Source organism: Chelonoidis abingdonii, chromosome 19 (assembly GCF_003597395.2).
Source record: "Chelonoidis abingdonii isolate Lonesome George chromosome 19, CheloAbing_2.0, whole genome shotgun sequence".
Taxonomy (NCBI): Eukaryota; Metazoa; Chordata; order Testudines; family Testudinidae; genus Chelonoidis; species Chelonoidis abingdonii.
Genome location: NC_133787.1, coordinates 1,548,674 through 1,569,887, shown reverse-complemented (window position 1 = coordinate 1,569,887; position 21,214 = coordinate 1,548,674). Strand labels below are relative to the sequence as shown.

At 42.2% G+C, this 21,214-nt stretch overlaps 1 protein-coding gene across 1 annotated transcript in view; it reads right to left on the bottom strand.

The window, feature by feature from the left end:
* Positions 1-21,214, bottom strand: part of GLG1 (golgi glycoprotein 1) — a 206,841-nt gene that overhangs the window by 88,903 nt on the left and 96,724 nt on the right. The window contains 2 exon segments of the mRNA XM_075073751.1: positions 5,391-5,477; positions 9,857-9,889. Coding sequence (XP_074929852.1) covers positions 5,391-5,477; positions 9,857-9,889 — 120 coding nt within the window.

The following is a 21,214-nucleotide window of genomic DNA, read 5'->3' as shown; positions in this document are numbered from 1 at the left end:
CAGACCGCCGGGATCTGATTTGGATATGGATAGAGACCTCTTTAATGTTTTTAATGAAGTAAACACTAATGGGAATTGTGTGATCATGGGAGACTTTAACTTCCCAGATATAGACTGGAGGACAAGTGCTAGTAACAATAATAGGGCTCAGATTTTTCTGGATGTGATAGCTGATGGATTTCTTCACCAAGTAGTTGAAGAACCAACAAGAGGGGATGCCATTTTAGATTTGGTTTGGTGAGTAGTGAGGACCTCATAGAAGAAATGGTTGTAGGGGACAACCTTGGTTCGAGTGATCATGAGCTAATTCAGTTCAAACTAGATGGAAGGATAAACAAAAATAGATCTGGGACTAGGGTTTTTGAACTTCAAAAGGCTAACTTTAAAGAATTAAGGAAAATTAGTTAGGGAAGTGGATTGGACTGAAGAACTTGTGGATCTAAAGGCAGAGGAGGCCTGGAATTACTTCAAGTCAAAGTTGCAGAAACTATCAGAAGCCTGCATCCCAAGAAAGAGGGGAAAAAATCATAGGCAGGAGTTGTAGACCAAGCTGGATGAGCAAGCATCTCAGAGAGGTGATTAAGAAAAAGCAGAAAGCCTACAAGGAGTGGAAGATGGGCAGGGATTAGCAAGGAAAGCTACCTTATTGAGGTCAGAACATGTAGGGATAAAGTGAGAAAGGCTAAAAGCCATGTAGAGTTGGACCTTGCAAAGGGAATTAAAACCAATAGTAAAAGGTTCTATAGCCATATAAATAAGAAGAAAACAAAGAAAAAGAAGTGGGACCGCTAAACACTGAGGATGGAATGGAGGTTAAGGATAATCTAGGCATGGCCCAATATCTAAATAAATACTTTGCCTCAGTCTTTAATAAGGCTAATGAGGAGCTTAGGGATAATGGAAGGATGACAAATGGGAATGAGGATATGGAGGTAGATATTACCACATCTGAGGTAGAAGCCAAACTCGAACAGCTTAATGGGACAAAATCAGAGGGCCCAGATAATCTTCATCCAAGAATATTAAAGGAACTGGCACATGAAATTGCAAGCCCATTAGCAAGAATTTTTAATGAATCAGTAAACTCAGGGTTGTACCGTACGACTGGAGAATTGCTAACATAGTTCCTATATTTTAAGAAAGGGGGGAAAAAAGTGATCCGAGTAACTATAGGCCTGTTAGTTTGACATCTGTAGTATGTAAGGTCTTGGAAAAATTTTTGAAGGAGAAAGTAGTTAAGGACATTGAGGTCAATGGTAATTGGGACAAATACAACATGGTTTTACAAAAGGTAGATTGTGCCAAACCAACCTGATCTCCTTCTTTGAGAAGGTAACAGATTTTTTTAGACAAAGGAAATGCAGTGGATCTAATTTACCTCGATTTCAGTAAGGCATTTGACACGGTTCCACATGGGGAATTATTAGTTAAATTGGAAAAGATGGGGATCAATATGAAAATTGAAAGGTGGATAAGGAACTGGTTAAAGGGGAGACTACAACGGGTCGTACTGAAAGGTGAACTGTCAGGCTGGAAGGAGGTTACTAAGTGGAGTTCCTCAGGGATCAGTTTTGGGACCAATCTTATTTAACCTTTTTATTACTGACCTTGGCACAAAAAGCGGAATGTGCTAATAAAGTTTGCGGATGACACAAAGCTGGGAGGTATTGCTACACAGAGAAGGACCGGGATATCATACAGGAAGATCTGGATGACCTTGTAAACTGGAGTAATAGTAATAGGATGAAATTTAATAGTGAAAAGTGCAAGGTCATGCATTTAGGGATTAATAACAAGAATTTTAGTTATAAATTGGGGACACATCAGTTGGAAGTAACAGAGGAGGAGAAGGACCTGGAGTATTGGTTGATCACAGGATGACTATGAGCCGCCAATGTGATATGGCCGTTAAAAAAGCTAATGCGGTTTTAGGATGCATCAGGCGAGGTATTTCCAGCAAAGATAAGGAGGTGTTAGTACCGTTATACAAGGCACTGGTGAGACCTCATCTGGAATACTGTGTGCAGTTCTGGTCTCCCATGTTTAAGAAGGATGAATTCAAACTGGAACAGGTTCAGAGACGGGCTACTAGGATGATCCGAGGAATGGAAAACCTGTCTTATGAAACCCAAACTCCTCATCCCCAGACCCACCCCAGAGCCCGCACCCCCTCCCGCACCCCAATCCCAATTTTGTGAGCATTCATGGTCTGCCATACAATTTCTATTCCCTCCTCGGGCCAATATGTTTGCCCACTCATGCTCTAAGGGTATGGCTACATTGCAATCTGATGTATGATGCAGCTAGGGTAGACATATCTATGCTAGTATTGCTAAAAATATCAGTGTAGATGCAGTGGCACAGCCTTCAGTGCGGGCTGTACAAGCCTTCTGCGGACCTCCTCACAGTGATGAAGCTTCTGCATCTACACTTCTATTTTTAGCTGTGCTAGTGTTGGTAAATTTATACCTATCTGTGCTGCAATCACACCTCGACTTGCAGTCTAGCCATACCCTAGGACTCATACCTAGGGTATCTGCAGCCATCTTTGCCTGGCCATCCTAATAAGGATGCTGGGTGCTGGCTGGTGAGTCTTGCCCAGAGTTTAACTGATTGCTGTATTTGGGGTCAGGAAGGAATTTTCCTCCAGGGCAGATTGGCAGAGACCCTGGAGGTTTTTCGTCTTCCTTGGCAGCATGGGGCACGGGTCACTTGCTGGAGGATTCTCTGCAGCTTGAGGTCTTCAAACCACAATTTGAGGACTTCAATAACTCAGACATAGGTTAGGGGTTTGTTACAGGAGTGGGTGGGTGAGATTCTGTGGCCTGCATTGTGCAGAAGGTCAGACTAGATGATTAAAATGGTCCCTTCTGACCTTAAAGTCTATGAGTCTACCATTTCACATTAGCATTAACCATTTTAATAGACATGCATCTGACAAAGTGGGTATTCACTCAGGAAAGCTCATTCTCCAATACATCTGTTAGTCTACAAGTGCCACAGGACTCTCTGTTGCATTTTAATAGTAAACTTTTAGGGTGCCTAACTCCTGGTGACTTCCAATGGAAATTGGTTGCCTAATTCCCTCAAGGGCTTTTGAGAAAAATCACAATATATTAAAATCAAAATGTAGCCAAAGTGGTCTAGAACCAAACAGGACAATTCAAATTGGTATGTAATGTATTAAATAAAAATCTGAAGTCATGTTCCCCCAATACGAAGGTATGGTATGACTTTAATTCTTAAATGTTTTAAAGGGTGGTCTATTAACAGCTCCCCCTTTTTATTAGTCAGTTTGCTAAATTTCAAGTTGATAATCTACATTATCCAATGCAAAACCAAGATTGTTTCATGCATCTACTTTGCTGTTAAATATCAGTAAGAGCTGTAGCATGTATGATTGATTTTAAAATCAAACTGGAATTTTATAAAACCAGGATGCCACCTGTTTGTATCATTATTCCCCACAAATTATGTAAGAGGAAGACTATGGCAGTTAATGTACAATTAAAATTCTGTGTCTTTCTCCACTGCATTTAGGAGCTTTTATCTAAGATTTACAGTGTAATGTTTACAAGAATGCTAGACAGTCATAAAAATGGAAATTAACTGTGCTTTGACAAGAGGGCATTCTCAAACATGCTTGGGTTGTAAAAATTCTGCAGCAGCTCTATTACAGAAACCAAAGAGCTGAAAATAGAAAGCATTTGGCTTAACCCTGACTGCAAAGTGTCAGCTTGTAGAGATATTTCTGGTGTGCTTCCATTTTGTAGCTATAAACTTCCAAACACAGCAGAGTGCCAAACTAGATGACTAACTCTTAGGACAAGCTAAAACTAGAAGAATTCATCGTTCAGGAACCCGTTGTTTGAATGACTTCAAATTTAAAAGAAAAATTCTACCTTGATCCCAGACCTAGCTAACCAATTTTGATGCCAATATGACACATGGATTTTACTGGGGAAGGGAACATGAAAAATGAGGTTTGTAATGGAAACTTAGTTGCAACCTTAAAGTATGGAGTGGCTGTTAGTACTCAGTAAAGAATGGAAGAATCCAGTCTACACAAAAACACCCGGTGGAAGGTGTGACAAAGTAGGAATCTTTAATATTTTTAGAATTCCTGTGTGTGTGTGTCTCACTTTCCCAATGTACTCTGCATTCCTATCCACGGGGTGCAAATGGTAGATCTGCTCTTGGGGATAGACCTGAGGTGTTTCTCATTTAGCTGTCTGTGGCGGAATGAATGGTTCATTAAACAACTGGAGGGAACCAACCCACATCAGTGGATAATTCAGAAAAACAATGGGAACCCCAATGGACAGGACAGTTATAGTTAGCAACCAATGACAAGTAGTAGTAGATTTCCCCCACTTTTAGACAGGAAAGCGGAGCAAAGGCCCCAGGTAGAGAAAAAAGGGGCACGGTGTCAGGTGGCTGGGAGAAGGGCTGGCCTTTGGGCACAGTGGGGGACAGACGTTTTCCTTGGGGACTGAAAAGCAGAGAAATGGATTCCATAACAGCTTGGCTGGCTGATTACACAAGTTGGGCCAGCATGGACCATGTCTTAACCTCTTGTCTCTCTGTACTGCTCTAAGGACTTTCAGATTCTATATGCCTGATGACTAATAAATTGTTCCCTTGTTTTGAAAATGTTGCTGTTGTCGCTGCAAATTCTGAGAACATTGTGCCCTGAAGGGGCACAGTACAAGCCTCCCACAGGAGACTGTTTTGGCTGGATTTTTGCAGGGAGCCATGGAGAGAGAAAGGGATTGTGGAAGGCCCAATTTCAGAGTCTCGGAGGCCATGGGCCTGCCCCTATGGAACTGTGTGGGTCTTTGGGGTGCAGCACACTAAAAGAGGCCACTTCCAAGGGACTGGACCATAGACCAGTCCCTTTGGATTTGTGACAGGTCAAGCAGGAACTGAGGAGTTCTTAGTTTATCATTTCTCTTTATTCTGTTCTTATCATTCCTCCTATCCAACCACTTACTACAACTCAAGTTAGACATTTTTGCAAATATCAAATCATATCCCCAGGAACCAGCCTCCCCCCTCCGCTCCCCTCCCCTCCTCTTTCTCTCCCTCCAAATGTTGAAGATAGGACATGGTCTACTGTCAGGTCAATCTCCCTGTAGACAGGGCTTGTCTAGACTGGTTCAGCTAACACATTTTTTAACATCTTTGTCTATATTAGGTTCTAAGCAGTGTTTAAACTGCGTTAATTACCAATTAGCTATCATTTTAGCATACCACTCATTTTCCCAATCTAGACAAGCTCTACGTGTTCTTTAGATGGATTTGAAGTGTTTTTGCTTTGGTGGCAGAGGAGTAAGAAAAACCTACTAATATAACAAACAGGTGAAGCCATCCCCTTTCTTCACCCTCACCTCTGCTATGGTGGACTTACAGACCTCTCTGGCCACGGATTCAAACTTCAGGTCTGTAGTCAGGTTCAACTTGTAGTTCCACAACAGCTAAATAAAAAGAGAGAATACATTATTTTGTATAGGAAGGGTTGGAAGTTTTACACTTGCAGATAACAAACAGATTTTTTTGGCTTCAAACTAAAACAGAAACTGAGGCAATCTCCTTCACATACATTTAGGGCTTGTCTACATTACCACGCAGGATTGATCTAAGATACACAACTTCAGCTACGTGAATAGCGTAGCTGACATTGATGTACTTAGATCTACTTACCATGGTGTCTTCACTGCGTTAAGTCGACAGCTAACGCTCTCCTGTCAACTCCGCTTGCGCTTCTTGTTCTGGTGGAGTACCGGAGTCGACGGGAGAACGCTCAGTGGTCAATTTATTGCGTCTATACTAGATGCGATAAATCGACCCACCCCCTCCCCACTGGATCGATCACTGCCTGATGATTTGGGAGGCAGTGTAGACAAGCCCTTACTGTGATTCATTATGAACGAGCTTCATTCTTCGGTCATATCTAAAGCTATGCAGAAAAAGTCCATCAATTACATTCTTTACAGCCTTATAGAGTCATAGAATCATAGTCTATGATTCAACAGTCATCCATCCATCGTCTGACATTTTAAGCAAACGATTGCTAAAGTCAAAATTTCTACATATGATCATTAATAGAGTCATTAAAACGAAAGGTACCAATGAATCCATTTTCTCAATCACATGATCTTTGTTTATAAGACAATGAAGACATCCTAAGTTAACACCTGCTGAGCTTTTAACAAAGTAATTCATTCAATTCACTAATCTTTCTGTATTAGTTGTGTAACATAGTATTCTCTATGCAGATACAGTGATGCCCTCACTACGAACTGGATTCATGCCAGAAACCTTCTAACTTCAGCCTGACTGGAAAGGAGATTCCAGTCAGCTGCTCATTCACTTCCCACTTCAGAAGGCTATTAACAAGATAACATCTAGGACAAATTGTGTTGTGATGGTACGCCATTAAAATTTAGGGGTTCTCTCTTGGAAAGGCTAATGGCATTTCAGCAGTACAACAGATCTAGTTAACACGCAAACGCCTGTATGTCACTGCCCCAACAGGAGAGAGTCTGGGATTAGTTGATTAAATACGATCTAATTGTTTATACTGATCCAAAATGAATTTCGCTTTTAGCACATTATGCTCTCCATAAACATGGCTGTTCCAGCTGCCCTATGGCACCTCAGCAGTAGATCAATTTAAAGGAAGAAATATAAGATAAGGCAGGAAGAATTCAATAAACTTGGCAACAGACCAGAGCTAGCCTGGCCTCATATCCCAGTTGCCACTACTAGCTTATTCTATTGCATTTCTCTCCAGAAGAACCAGGAGTTTAAGCCACAAAATGTATATTTCAAACAAATATTTTGTACTTGTAACAAAATAATCTATTAAGGGGTCAAGCCAATATTTTGTCAGACCTGCATTATACATCAACACTTGATAAAACGAAACAAAAAAAATCAAAAAAATAATTAGGCAGCAGACATGCTGTCATCTAAGTAGGACAACTGTTTAAAAGTCTTCAGAAGGAAGAGGCAGCAGCATACAGAGCATTAAAGATGACACAGGAACAACAATCCTATGTATTTCTTCCACTCCCTCAACTCCAGTACTTGAAAGATCAGACATGGAGATGATAGGTCCTTAGGGTATTCTGGAAAGGGTGGGAGACTTGTGCTTAGGTCTTTCAGAAAGATATGAAAAAGCCATTAAGAGCTGCCATCATCTGACACTAATGCATAGGAGAAGCCCAAAGATTGGTGGTGGGGAAGGACTTTAGACACACCTCCACCATGAACTGGGAGGTTAACATTAGAGGTGGCAAGAACGTACTGATACTGGAACAACAGACTAAACAGGAGACTCCCAGATCAAGGAACTGCCAAGATGACTTTCCCTCAGATGAAAGTTCACAGGTCCGAGTCCCTATAAATTAGATCAAATGCTTTCACAGGAGACGAGTGAGAATGCACCAAAGACTGCAGACCAAGGAATGCTGGGAAATGCAGGATTGCTCACAGACATGAAGTTTGGATAAAGGCTTAACTTCCCTGGTAGGAGCCAAGGTGCAACTCTGATCTGAGGGACTCTTCAGGCAGAGTGGGGAAGAGAGAACATGATCAATTATCAGATGCAAAACACATTTGATTCTCAATCCCACACCCTCTTGTACCCAGGGATACTTTTATGCATGACTCCTTCAGTATTTTTATGCACTGGGCCATGATGAGGGGGCCTTTTGGCACCAGGTGCTCTTTGCAGCACCAGTCATAATAGAATGGCTATGGGCTGTGGATCCAGCCTGGGCTGTTGGGAGTGTTTTAGTTCTGCCATACTAGGAGCTTGTTCCTTTTTATTTATTTGTGGTGGGGGTAGGGGATGGGCAATCTAGGGTTCTGAAGTTGTTGGAGCTGAAGCCTTGCTTGTAGCAGCAAGAACCTGGGCTTTCTACAGTCTATTACATCAGGAAGAAGAAGTACAAGCTGGAAGACTGTGGGGCAGTTCTCTGGCCTGTGCTAGGAGGAGGGCAAACAAGATGGTCACCATGGTCCCTTCTGGCTGTGGAATCTATGAATTTACAAGATCATGACAGGCCTGATGAAGTCAACACATACCAAGCAGGCCCTTGGAGAATGCCCCTACCACTTCAGGAGCTCAGAAGTACACTGCACAATCCTAGCAAAGACATTTGGTACTGTATAAAAACTAACTAATTATTTTGTTTAAGGATGAACACTAAACTAGCAAAAATTACCAAATTGAATTCAACTACAACAGTGAATTCCAAGTGTCAGCTTGACAAACTGGAATTTTGATATGATAGGCTGGTCATTGATAAACAAGATAAACCGACGAAAACCTGTCCTAGACCCAGCAGCATATTCCTCTCACCAAACACTATACCTTCCCATAGCTTTAGAGACAATAAACCGAACTGTGTTCTTTTCCAAGCTGCAACAGCAGTTTCCATGTGAGTGGCTAAGATTTTTAGTGAATGAAGATGACTGTGTAAATCAGATTTTTCTAAGGCTAAGAGCGTTAAGTGCAAGCGTACAGTACTCTTCAGAATATTCCTGACACCCAGTGAACCTTGGGTGCCAACTGGCTGATGGCACAAGTAGTGCAAAGGGACACATGCAATCCTTCAGCTAGCAGGCAATGTGACAGCATGCTTCTCATGAAGGAAGGCCACAGCCAGCCTGGCTGTAAAGCCTGGCAAGGATTTGGGGTGAGCAATACTCCACAAGACATGAATACCTTGTTAATTGAGTAGGCTCTAGACTGCACTTTGCGTTATTTTATATGTAACTGTTTGTTTCCAATTCTTCTATTTGCTACTTCTTGAATCTCTCTGCTTTGCTAAGTAAATGTATACTTGTTTGCAATATAAACAAATTTAAGTGCTATGCATTAAGCAGAGCAGTGATCAGAGGAGGAACTGGTAAGTCGGGATGTACTGTGTCTTTGGAAGCAGCAAATCTGAATACTGTGAGCCCAGTGGACGAGGGGCCGGACACTCCAGAGGGACACTCGGACAGCTCAAGAGTTGGAGTGTGCCTTTCACTAACTTGCAGAGTGACAGCGGGGCCTCTATTGCCCATAGCCAGTGGAGTTGGAAGCTGACCCACAGCCGGCACAGACAAGGCTCCCTCATGCTAAAGGCAGAGGTGCCCGCAGCCCTGAGAACTGTCACAATTACCTCCTGAGGTAACTGAGCAACTCTATGCTCTTTGTCAAGACAAATATGTCAATGTCTGGTTTCTTTCTACCTTTTATGCTTTGTGAAAATCTCCATGATCCAGCTTACACAGAGAGGACCTGTTACTGAATACAACACAATTTAAAATCAGGGATTTTCAGGCTTTACCCAACTGAGGGCCATGCGTAGGACGGAAAAGAATTTAACTACCTTTACCTTTAACACAGGTGTGGTTCCTAAACTACAGGCCTCAGTATGTAATACTCCATTTTGAGCCAAGGAACTCACCTCCAGAGAAGACCAAACATTGCATACTGGGAGCTGCAACCTCCATGACAGATGAGGTCACACTGAGAACTCTGAAAATTTTGGACACTCCTAGCTAAACCCAAGTGATCCACAGATGAAGATTTAGAGTTAAATGGCCAGCACCTTTCTACTGCAAATCTGAACTTAGAAAGTCTAAATGAGATGGTGTGTAGTGGTAAAGAAACTGGCTCCATGGTCTCTTGCTGAGCGTCAGTCCAGGAACCCATATTGGCACAGAAAACATTACAGCTTGTGGAAAGTGGAAAGTGTTGTTTTCTGTCTCTGCAAAATAGTCAGGGGTTGCTACAGGAAATAAGTTTCAAATGCTGTAGCTAGTCAGAGAACAAAGAAAATCAACTGATACTTACATGGTTGCAGTCTGAAGAGATTTCATTGTCCGGCTGAAAGAAAAAGAAAGGCGTTTTAGTCCAGATCCAACATGAACTGGTTAACATGTGTGAAAGGTTGAAGATATTAAATCTTCAAAACACTGCAAAAAAAAATTAAGGATACAAATTTGCATTTTCAAAACATTTTAAGATAACTTTCATGGTAAGAAGTAATTTCACAAAAGCCAGTAATTAGGAAGCTTTAAAAGCTACATAACAAGAATGCTGCTGCATAAATGCCATTAAGACTTCACTAACAAAGAAAACACCACCGCATAATTGTCCCAGTTTTAGTGAGACGTGATACTGTTCAGTAATTTTCCAAGCACAGTTTCACGTTACAGTCTAAGTTGCACAATGAGAGCAGTATTCATGTAGCTCCCACATAGCCAGGTCTCACATGCTTCTCCTGATGTGTACTCCATTACCCACGTGTTATAAAGCCAAGAAGGCAGAACACTTCTGAAAAAGCACAAGTAGACCCAATGGTACAAGTGCTGACGGACTGTAACCACCCAAATTCAAAGAGAAAGAGAAGATATGGCTGCCTTACTTCAGTGTCAGTGTTCTGCACTTGGCAGGCAGTGTCCCATATTTCAGCTCTGGGAGGATGAGAAGTCTGGACCAACAGGTAAAGTTGGAATTCACTCCTTCACCAAGAGAAATGAATAGATTCTGATGTTCTGGTGTCATATGGATTAGATTTAATGTGTGTATATATTGGATTCCATAATCCATAAAGATGAAAATACTGCCCAAGCCCCATTGAAATTCAAGTGATAAGTTTACTAACAAACAGACCAGACCAGTCTAATTCTAACATATTCGGCAGGAGGCCTGGGCAAAAGGGAAACATTTCTCCAGGATGAATCAGTAGCTCAGGATGCAAGACCAACTTTTCCTCATTTCAACATTTATCTTTCTCTCTATATAGAGAGATAAAAGGGTTTGGCAGGTACAGAAGTGGATGGGAGTAGTGTCTTGATACCACAGTCACTGGCACCTGATAAAGACTATTAACTTCTGGAAGAGCCAAGCTTCTTCCATAATGGTGCTGTGAAGACAAAGAATGCACGTGATCAGCATCTACTTCAATATCATTTTGTAGATCTGATGTGCAGTGCTTGGTACCGGAGACTTCAGCTCAGCTCTGACAGGTCACAGACCTCAAGACCTCATTTTGGGATCCATTTTATCACTTTCACTTAAAATGAACCTGTCATTTGTTTCCTTTCCTCATCACAGGTCCCAATTCATTTAACACCATTAAAAGCTGTAAGTTTTTTTAAAAATTGGAAGTGTGGGCTGGAGGCTCAAAACATACAAGTCTCCCATCCCCAAGTCAGCACCCTATCAGTATTTCAGTGGGCTAGGAGTTTCCCCATTCAGGTTGGGCAGGTCTAAGCGAGACCAATTCTAGTGTCACCTCTCTACTGAGAAAGGAAGGGCATGAATATGACACCTACTGTCACCCACTTATCTCTGCTCCCATAGGAAAATGACCCATGATCAATGGATAACATTTTATAGCTCCACTGGAGCCCAACACTACTACTTTTCATACTTAAGTCCACATTCTCTATTTGCTCTTTCACAGCCATAGGTCTCTGAAACAAGACTCCAAAAACTGCAATCGTCACTGGCGCCAATAACAATTTTTAAAGTAATTCTTGCATGCCAATTAAATATGGAAAGTTAAGATGTAGTCCACTAGGTTTCAGTAACTTACTATAACAGCTTTTTAAATATGGAGACATGCATGCACCCAATACTGCTTCAGAGCAAGAATGAATGATAGCAGCTCAAGTTAAAATGATAAGTTTCTTCTAAACTTCCCAAGTCCTTACTTATAGCAATTACTTGTGACCTCTAAATACTTTCCACTTATTTGGTACACAGGCAAAGGGTAGATTTTTACCCCTCCAGCTCTAACCCATATGAGAAATACAAGTGGCACTCAAAGGTTTAGCATTTAATTTGGATGGCTCTCCCAGTATCATTACAAGAAAACTATTTCCCAGCTTTCTGATAACCTGAAGATTGGACTGTCAGCTTTGTTAAAAGATATAAGAGCAGTTCACAACTTCCTCATATTGCAGCTCGTACATTCCAAATGAAATATTAAAACACAGAAATGTCAAATTTACAGTATTTTAAAAGTTACATCTGCTTCTAACCACTAAATGTCTGATTTACAACAGGTTAAGTTTCCACCTCTCTACTCTCATCTTAATCATTCAGCAACAGTTGGAACCAAAATAGATCAGTTTCAGACTGAACTAATTGAAAAGCAAGAGCCAGAATGCCCTCAATTAAACCTGCCATCAAATCTGTTAGACAAGGACAGAGCTTTTGCACAGAAGGAGGGAGGCTAGCACTGTAGTTTCCCTAAGGTGGGCAGCGCTGATCTAATGAGTCTGGTAAGCAAAAGGATTTGCAAGGATGAGCGGGCAAACCCAGAAATCTTCCCAGTTAATTTGGTTATTTGCTTTTATGACAATACCAAGTGACCTTCAGTCTCACCAGTTTAGGTTCAAATCTGCATAGGATTAGGGCTTAGTTCTTGTCGGACATTATATCTACAAGTGCTATAGGCTCTGGACACTCACCTGAGAGCGTTAGACAACTTTTTATTAAAAACATTCATCACTTAAAAAATGAAAATGTGGCTTTCCTAATACTTTGCGGTGAGTCTTTCTGCTGTGTTAAACAGAAACATGTTTTCACTGGGAAGGACAGGATGGGTCATGTGGTCTTAGGTGCCGCGTTATTTACAGTAACATTCTCCTGTAGAGATGTAGGTTCAGGTCCAATTCTGGGCTGTTTGTCCTAATTCTTGAGAGGGGTGAACTATACTATTTTCATTGTGTAGGAAATCTTTAGTAAAAGGCGAAAGATTTATACGAACTGAAGAGAAAGCAGAGTACACTTAACTGCATGCAACCTGACAAAGAGCACAACAGCTCCTAAGGGTCCCCAGGCACATTCAAGGCCAATTCACTCATAAGTGGCAATAGCTTAAACTAGGGAAGGCTGTGATGAGCTATAAACCAGGGTTTGAAGGATTCACACACTAATGGTAAGGGGGAAAACATGATGAGTGTGGGGGGACTCAGTCATCACCTTCTGCAGAATTTAAATACTGTATCAACTAGAAATCTAGTCTTTTAAAAACATGAGTTACTGATAGGATGAGGTACTGTCTGATCCCAGATCTCCCTGCCAATTTGTTTACAGTCACATTTCTCTACTTTCATAAAGATTCTTCTCTCCTTTTGCTATGCGAGAGATCCATATGGACAGGTAAAACACACATAGTGACACACTCAAAGCAAGCATACAAAAAGAAAATAATTCTCTAATCTTTTTATATAGTCTTAAGCATAGTAAAATAATTAGCTCTTATGGCTACAAAATAAGCCTTCTAAATGTAATCCATGGGAACGCTGCCTTCCTAAGTCTGAAGAACGATCACTTCAGTGGCTGTACATCCCCACATGGTTTCCTAAGCAGCAGCCCAGTGAAATGAAAGACTACTATACATAGAGCCCTGCATGGATACAAAATTTGTATCTGCATCTAGTAAAAAATGGTCTATGGATATAAAGCAGATATCCACAGATTTGCAGGGTTCTAACTACACAGAACCCTATGGGCAGCAAGCAGCAGCAAAAGAGTCAATCACAACAGTTTCATGGTGCTATTTATGAAAGCTCTGGGCAACAGCAGAGGCAGGCATTGGAGAAACTACCCAAACGACTGCGGTTTTGAGATCCCTGGATGAAAAAAAGAATAGAGTAGTGGAGACACAGACCTTCTGCAGTAATCAAGAGGCTCTAGGGAAAGTAGAAGGGATAGAAAGGAGGAACTTTTAAGTAACGAGAGAGGGGTAGAGACTCAAATTCATCTGACACCTCCTAACCAGACTATTAAAAATATGGAACACTCAATCAAAATTAAAGGGGTAGCACTGGTAGAACTTCCACTTCTTAGCAGCTTTAAAAAGCATGGATGGCTGACCCTTTCACACTCAGCAACACTTGGCAGCATATGTGATTTATAGAATAAGGTACTATCCTGATTCAAATGAAAGAAAAGCAATACCTCAGAGTGACCACCACCCACAGTATAGAGACACAAAATAAAGTCAATGTTTTGCTTCCATGCTGCATTACAAATAATAACCCATGCTGAATTAGATTCACAGATTCTAAGGTCATAAGAAACCAATGCGATCATGTAATCTGACTTCCTGCTTAACAGGGCATAGAACTTCCCCCAAACAGGTGTGTTTGAACTAAAGTATATTTTTTAGAAGAATATCCAATCTTGATTCAAAAAACAGAACTAAGAACTAATTTTAGATTTTGGACCTAGTGTCACCATGCTACCTCCCAGCAAAGCTATTACTCCTGGGGAAATTCTGTGCCAAAAATTAAAAATTCTCAGCACAACATTTGAAAATTCTGCAAATTTTATTCGTCAATAAATAAATGTGGAGGCTCCAACATGGCAGTAGGGAGCACAGGCTACTGGCTGCATGGAGGTGAGAGATCACCCAGCAGTTCTCCCCTGCCAACATGAACTGGGCAGTGAGGCTGCACCAGCCCCTGACCCCACGCAAGGACCGGGCCTGCCTCAGAAAGACCCCTCCCACACCAAGTTCTGGCAGGCAGGTTCAGCCCAGCAGGATCCAAGTGTGGAGAGGCTTAGTGTGGGTGTGATCCAGGTGTGGAGTGAAAGGGTTCTGGGTGGGGCAAGCTCAGGAAGAGTGGCTTAGTGGCAAGTCTGGGTGATCTGGATGCACAGGGGCTGGTTGTGGGGTTCTGGGTGGGGGTCCAGCTAAAGGTGGTTGGGGCTGGGGGGAAATTCAAATGCAGGGGCTCAGCAGGTGGTGGGGTTTGGGTACAGGGGTGGGGGACCAGGTGCAGCTGGCATTCAGTGGGGTGGCAGTCTGAGTGCAGGGGGCTCATCAGTGTGGTCCAGGTGCAGGCACCTGGGAGAGGGAGGTGGTTCTGGGTGCAGCTGCCTGGGGTGGGTTCAGATGCATGGGGGTTAGGTGGACAGGGGAGCAGGAAGCTGTGGAGGTGTGGAGCTTCCTGCAGCCAGGGAGGTTTCTGGGGGTGGTTCTGATCTGGACCAGGCCACTCCTTGCAGAGGAAGAGGAAGTCATGTCTTCCTCCACCCCCAGCCCAGATGGAACTAGCAGCTGAGCCCAGCACAGGATCGAAGCCACCTGTCAGGGCATCCCCAGCTCCCTCATTCCCCGCCATGGTGATTTACCCCTCCGGTGGCTGCTCTGGACACCCAAAACAACTGCTGGGGTGGGGCATGTGACTGCTCTTGTGGCTTCCCTTTGCTTCCCTGTCAGAAAGTCATTTTTCTGCAGGGAAGCAAAGAAATCTGCAAGGACATGAATTCTCTGCAAGTGCAGTGGTGCAGAATTCCCCCTGGAGTAATCTATATGATGAACTATCAAATGTCATGCAATTTCTTCTAAAGACAGACCGTGAATAGTTTGTTCTATGGTACACAAACTTGGTTACGTATACTGTTACCCCACAATTTGCAAGATACCCAGAGGCCTCCCTAAGACATACATACAAAATTTCATCCTTCGTCTTTGGGATTCAGCATTATCTGAAAATGATCCACAGCCAGATGTCAGACTAGACAACCACCAATTGTGGGTAGAGTCTGAGGACTTGGGGAGATCTAAGATTCTCTTAACCACAGCCGGCTGAGCTTCCTCTCCTCCTTTGTTCACTTCCGGTTTTCATGCTACTGGGAAGGGACAGGATCTCAGTCAGTTTCACAAATGCCACCATTCTCACATTCAAGATCTCTGTTTTGAGGAAGAGGAAGTGTTGATGGAGCATTATCTCCACTGGAGAAGAGTTTGTTGCATTTATCACATTGACATACTTTTTATGAAGTAGTAACTAAAAGTACTGCAGCTGGCACTGATGATGGTTACATTTCAAGTGCTGGAGAACTCTGTTTTTGTTTCAGACTTAGATTTATATTTAATACCCCCTTCGAATCTCTCCACTGGCTTCCTTCTCTCTCATCAGGTTCAGGTTTGTCGTCACCCTTCTGGGCTCTGCATCCCTGTTCTCTCACTATTTATCCAGCCTTGTATCTGCCAGAACAGGGACAAAAAGCAACACACTGATATCATCTTTGTTATCCAAGTCATTCAGTTCTCCCACATATGGAATGCACCTTACAAACGGATTGCCCTTTTCAAGCCAGTAAGCCAGGTCACTCCCATCTCATGCCTGTCCCTCAAGAATCATGTGACATGAAGCCTACAAGAAATTCACCAGGAAAAAATGCTAGGTTGCAGGGCATCTGGAAACAGTGTATGTAAGCAAAAAAAGCTTGGTACTACCAACACATGCAGATATCAATCCATCAATGCTTATGTGGTACAGCCCCTTTTCTAGATTTCATTCATTTTGTAATCTGAAAGACAAACTCTTCGGGGCAAACATACGTGGAAAGCATGTACCATACTCTGAGTATTACAGCAATCTAAATACATATATAGTAAAATGATACACCAAGGTAACTGAAGTCTCCTTTATATGGTCTATAGTTCCACATTTAGTAAAAGATAGGAAACAAATCTTGTGTTGTAATTTATCAGTAGGAAGCCCCTACTTGATAATTAGTGTTTTAAAAGCAAATCTGTTTGGAGGACTCACACTGCATATTATATTTGCTTAAATGCCAATGAAAAGATCACACACACCTAAGCCAGTCAGCACCCCCCAACCCCCACCCCCAATTCCCTTGATGCTCTGGCTGTTTCATTTTTCTCACTAAGCAAAGGGAACAACCTAAAAAAAGGCAAACAGGGCTGAAAGTCATTTAAATCAATTGGAACAACTGTTTCTACTTGAGCAGGTGTGCCCTGGCCAAGAATGCCTAGCTGATGCAATATAAATTATGTCCAAATGTCTGAGCATGAACTGCCACCCAAACGTGTATGGAACTCTGTACATTTACAGCGAAGGGTTAAAATGTCAAAAAGAACCAGAAGCAATTTTTAGTCTTAGAAACAGGGGGTTTTTTTGTTTGTTTTTTACTTTTGTGTGAGACACTGCTTCCAATACAAAGCCATCTCATAATTCCTGTATTCTGCAACAAAACATGTTTCTCCGTGTTCCAAAACATTGGGATTCCACAACCATCTCTGCTGACCCTGCCAAACCCTTCCCCTCCCTTCTTCTAAGTTACTGATCTTTTCAGACATGAAAGCAGCAGACACATTGTTCAGAAAAGACACTAAAACGAGATGCAGTGACATCAAACTGGGAAGCCAAAAACCAAACAATATTAATACAAGAATATATTAAAGGTCTGCTTTTACAGAAGCCAGAGAAAGTCACTTAAGGATGAAGATGGTTTAACCTGTGTTGCTGCTCCCAGGAGCTACAGTAAATAGAATGAAAGGTGCTCCATGGTTTGAATGATCCACAATATCTGAGCAGGAAGAGCAAAACTGCACTGAATCCTAGGGCTAGTTCTCCTTGTTTCTTGTCCGGTTAAGAGTAGAAACCACTTGGTGGGACCTTGTTACACATGTAAATACCAAACAACCAGCTGCTCTGAATAAATGCTTAAAGTGCAATTTCAGTCTAAGGATGACAAAGCACAAGGGCTCCAGGTTTATTCACTTAATTACTACAAATCAAGCACATTCAGTCAACATAAGTCCACATTCCCCCACCCCACCCCCAAACCCTGCTAATTCTGCAAAGTCATCCTGAGAGCTGAGTCCCAGGCAGAGTTTACAGGCCTGTGCCTCACGACCAGTAAGAGAGATCTGGCAACCCAACTGAAAGTAGTAACTTTTAGTTAGTCTTGTTGATACAGAAGCAAGAATACAACTGCAGAGCCAACAGGAGGACAATGTAGTAACTTCGTCCATACTCAGACTCTGGACTCAAACACACAAATATGATTAGTGAGCAGACAGTCATTTTACAGAGTAGAACCACATTAAGGATTTTTGCAGATGCTCTTTCTACGTTTGTCCAACAGTCCCGTTACGGAAATGTAATGCTGACAGAGGCCATCAACATTCTTTCTAGAGGCTGAATCTCAATAATCCACAACTCTTTGGACAGGATGGATCTAGACTGTTCTCAGTGGTACCTGATGACAGAACAAGGAGTAATGGTCTCAAGTTGCAGTGGAGGAGGTTTAGATGGGATATTAGGAAAAACTTTTTCACTAGGAGGGCGGTGAAGCACTGGAATGGGTTACCTACGGAGGAGGTGGAATCTCCTTCCTTAGAGGTTTTTAAGGTCAGGCTTGACAAAGCCCTGGCTGGGTGATTTAGTTGGGAATTGGTCCTGCTTTGAGCAGGGGGTTGGACTAGATGACCTCCTGAGGCCTCTTCCAACCTTGACAATCTATGATTTTTATAATCTAAGTGTATTTGGAAGATTCTGCTGAGACAAGAAGACGAGCAGTCACTAAGCTCTTAAGGTGTAGAAAACTAGTCCAAGGAAGAGTAAGAGGCTTCTACACAAAGGAGATAAGTTGGCACACTGAGGGTTTCTGCCTCTGATAAGTCAGAATAGGTAAGAAAAATTAGAACAGTGCAACTCAGCAGCTGCCATGGAGAAAACATTGAAAGGCAGCGGCACAGGCACAGGTTTTGGTATGGGGAAGAGGAACATTAGTACCATTCCTTGTCTGCAACCTAACTCATCCCCTCAGAAGAACTGAGGTTACAGCGAGTGCACGCTTGTCAGCTACCTCAGATTGAGAGGGCGAGAATCTGCAGACAAGAAGTTGCATGGCAGAAACTGTAAGAAGCCAGTGGAGCTACAGCTTGCTTTTCATTCAGATCTGATCAACAAGGCAGTGAGTATACACAGGTCTGAAACGACTTTAGCAGCTGAAAGATGTATCAGACTAAGCCTGGATATTGCTGGATCCAGTCACTGCAAAACACATCCTTCCTTCCCTGACTGTGTAGGTCCAGGAAAAAAGCAAAAGCCTGGTCTAAAATAAATTAGGGTGCAGAGATATTCATTTCATAGTTTATCTACGTTTACTCTCAGAATAACAACAGACGTTTATAAACCAAGACACAATCTATTCACTGCAATGTTCTACCTAGGTACTTACATGACCCCACAAACTCCATAGCATCTGAGTGCAGAAGCAATCAGACTAGTTTACAGGGTTCTCTCTATTGTGTTTGTGAGATACACAAATGGGTGTGCAGTGCATGCAAGCCAAGTTAAAAAATGATTTTTATATTTAGATGTGAAAGTGGCAAGCTACACGGTCACGCTTTTCTCTTGTGAAAGTATGTTCCACTGCCTAGCTCCAGCTCCTATGAAAGTTCTATTTCCTACACTAACAGATTTCTCCTACTGGTTGATGGTATAATTTATTTCGATATTCTGAGCAGATGAAGCGACCTTTTGTCGCGATGACTTATTGGGCATCCAATGACAGCAAGAAGACCCCAAAGCTGCAGACAGGCAGTATGGATGCCCAGGCCAGCTGGGAGTGACAGAGGAGGAATGTTCTCTGAAATGCAGCCTTTCTGCATGCATTATTCCAATCTTGCCTGCGTTCAGTTTTAACTAGCAAATAGCTCAGAGTCCTGGTTTTGGCTAGGCACTGAGAAAGGTAAGAGCCAGAGCTGCATGTTTGACATAAAGGAAATGTCAATCTGGGTGTCATCTGCATTCAACTTATTATGTCTCACCATCTTCCCCAATAGCTTCATATCGACACTGAACAACTTGAGAAGACCGCCTCACAGGCTACTGCAAGTGAGAGGGCCTTTGAAGGTGGAGGAACAGTTGCCCAGCCCACTCTGACCCTGTGAGTTAGGTCTATCTGGAAGAACCTAGCCATTTCAGGATATTTCTGTTTACCCTGCAGGTCCCTAGGGTGAGGTGAGAGTATTTGGTGATCTAGAGTATCAAATGCCTCAGAAAAGTTCATAGAATATCAGGGTCTGAAGGGACCTCAGGAGCTCATCTAGTCCGCACCCCCTGGTCAAAGCAGGACCAACCCCCAGATTTTTGCCCCAGATCCCTAAATGGCCCCCTCAAGGATTGAACTCACAACTCTGGGTTTAGCAGGCCAATGCTCAAACCACTGAGCTATTCCTCCCCCTGAAAACTCCTACCTCATAAGAAAAATTATGACATTTTAGTCACCTGTCAAGAAAAGTGACTCACTCCATATGAGTGGGCAAGCAGAATTCTGCAGGGCTAATTTAGGCCATGAAAATGGAAAAATTAGGAACTGAGCTTAGCTGCATTTTAGGGAACTCCTACGCTGTACATTTTAATGGCCAAAACTGGATCCTCCTCTTGTAACAGTGCTCACGAACTCTACTGGCTGTCTAGGATGATAACCAGTTCAGAATACCTCCCCCGCAAAAAGCAAGCAAGCCATCTTTGTTCTTTAAAGGGAGATTCCAGTCTAATATCAGAGAAACTACTAGGTATTTACACAACAATTCACAGGTCAATGCAATTGTAGCGAACATGATCAGATCTTGGACCTCTGTACATTCACTATGGGATCAGTGACAAAAAGTACTGCTAGACCAAGTGATTTAAATGACACCTGGAACTCTCAGGGTTGGAAGGATGTCTAAGTCAAGAAAAATTATTCCACACTGATTTAGAGCAATCATTTTAGCTGTAGTCAGTCACGTCTCAAACGTACTGCCGGTGAGCAGCACAGCGGGAAGAAAATCGGAGGGAAGCCCAGCAGTAAAAGTAGCAAGACATTAATGGCTGACTTGAGTCGAGCTCCCTCCCTTACTTCCAACTTGCACTGGCATTCCATGCTGGCAAGTTTCTGCTCCTTAAACACTAGGATTCTGGGTCCCTCCGCACCCTCTCCCAGCCCATGCTCTAATTAGGATGGATAAAAATATATTTTTAATTAAAAATGGATTTTTTGCTTTGCCAGTTTTTTTTTTTTATTTCAAACAAGTATGTCTATTTTTTTTAAATAAACCTATTTAAAATTAAATTTGAAATTGACGAACTAAGTTAAGGCCTAAACAATCTACTTAAAATCATTTATATCCAAAAACTAAGCAGTGTGTGTTTACTACCAAGTTTTAAGAAAGTTAAACCATTAAACTCATAGATGACACTGGCTAAGTACCTGGAGTCAAGAGTTTGTTGAAGTGCTAAGCCAGCTTAGACAACATGAGCATCTTCCACCGGTTTAGTGTAAACATTTCAACATTTCAGTGTAAACTAGTTCAGTTCAATGTTCATTCAAAGTTAAGAAATCAATTGGGAGTTGAAAAAGCAGGAAAGCTTGTTTTCC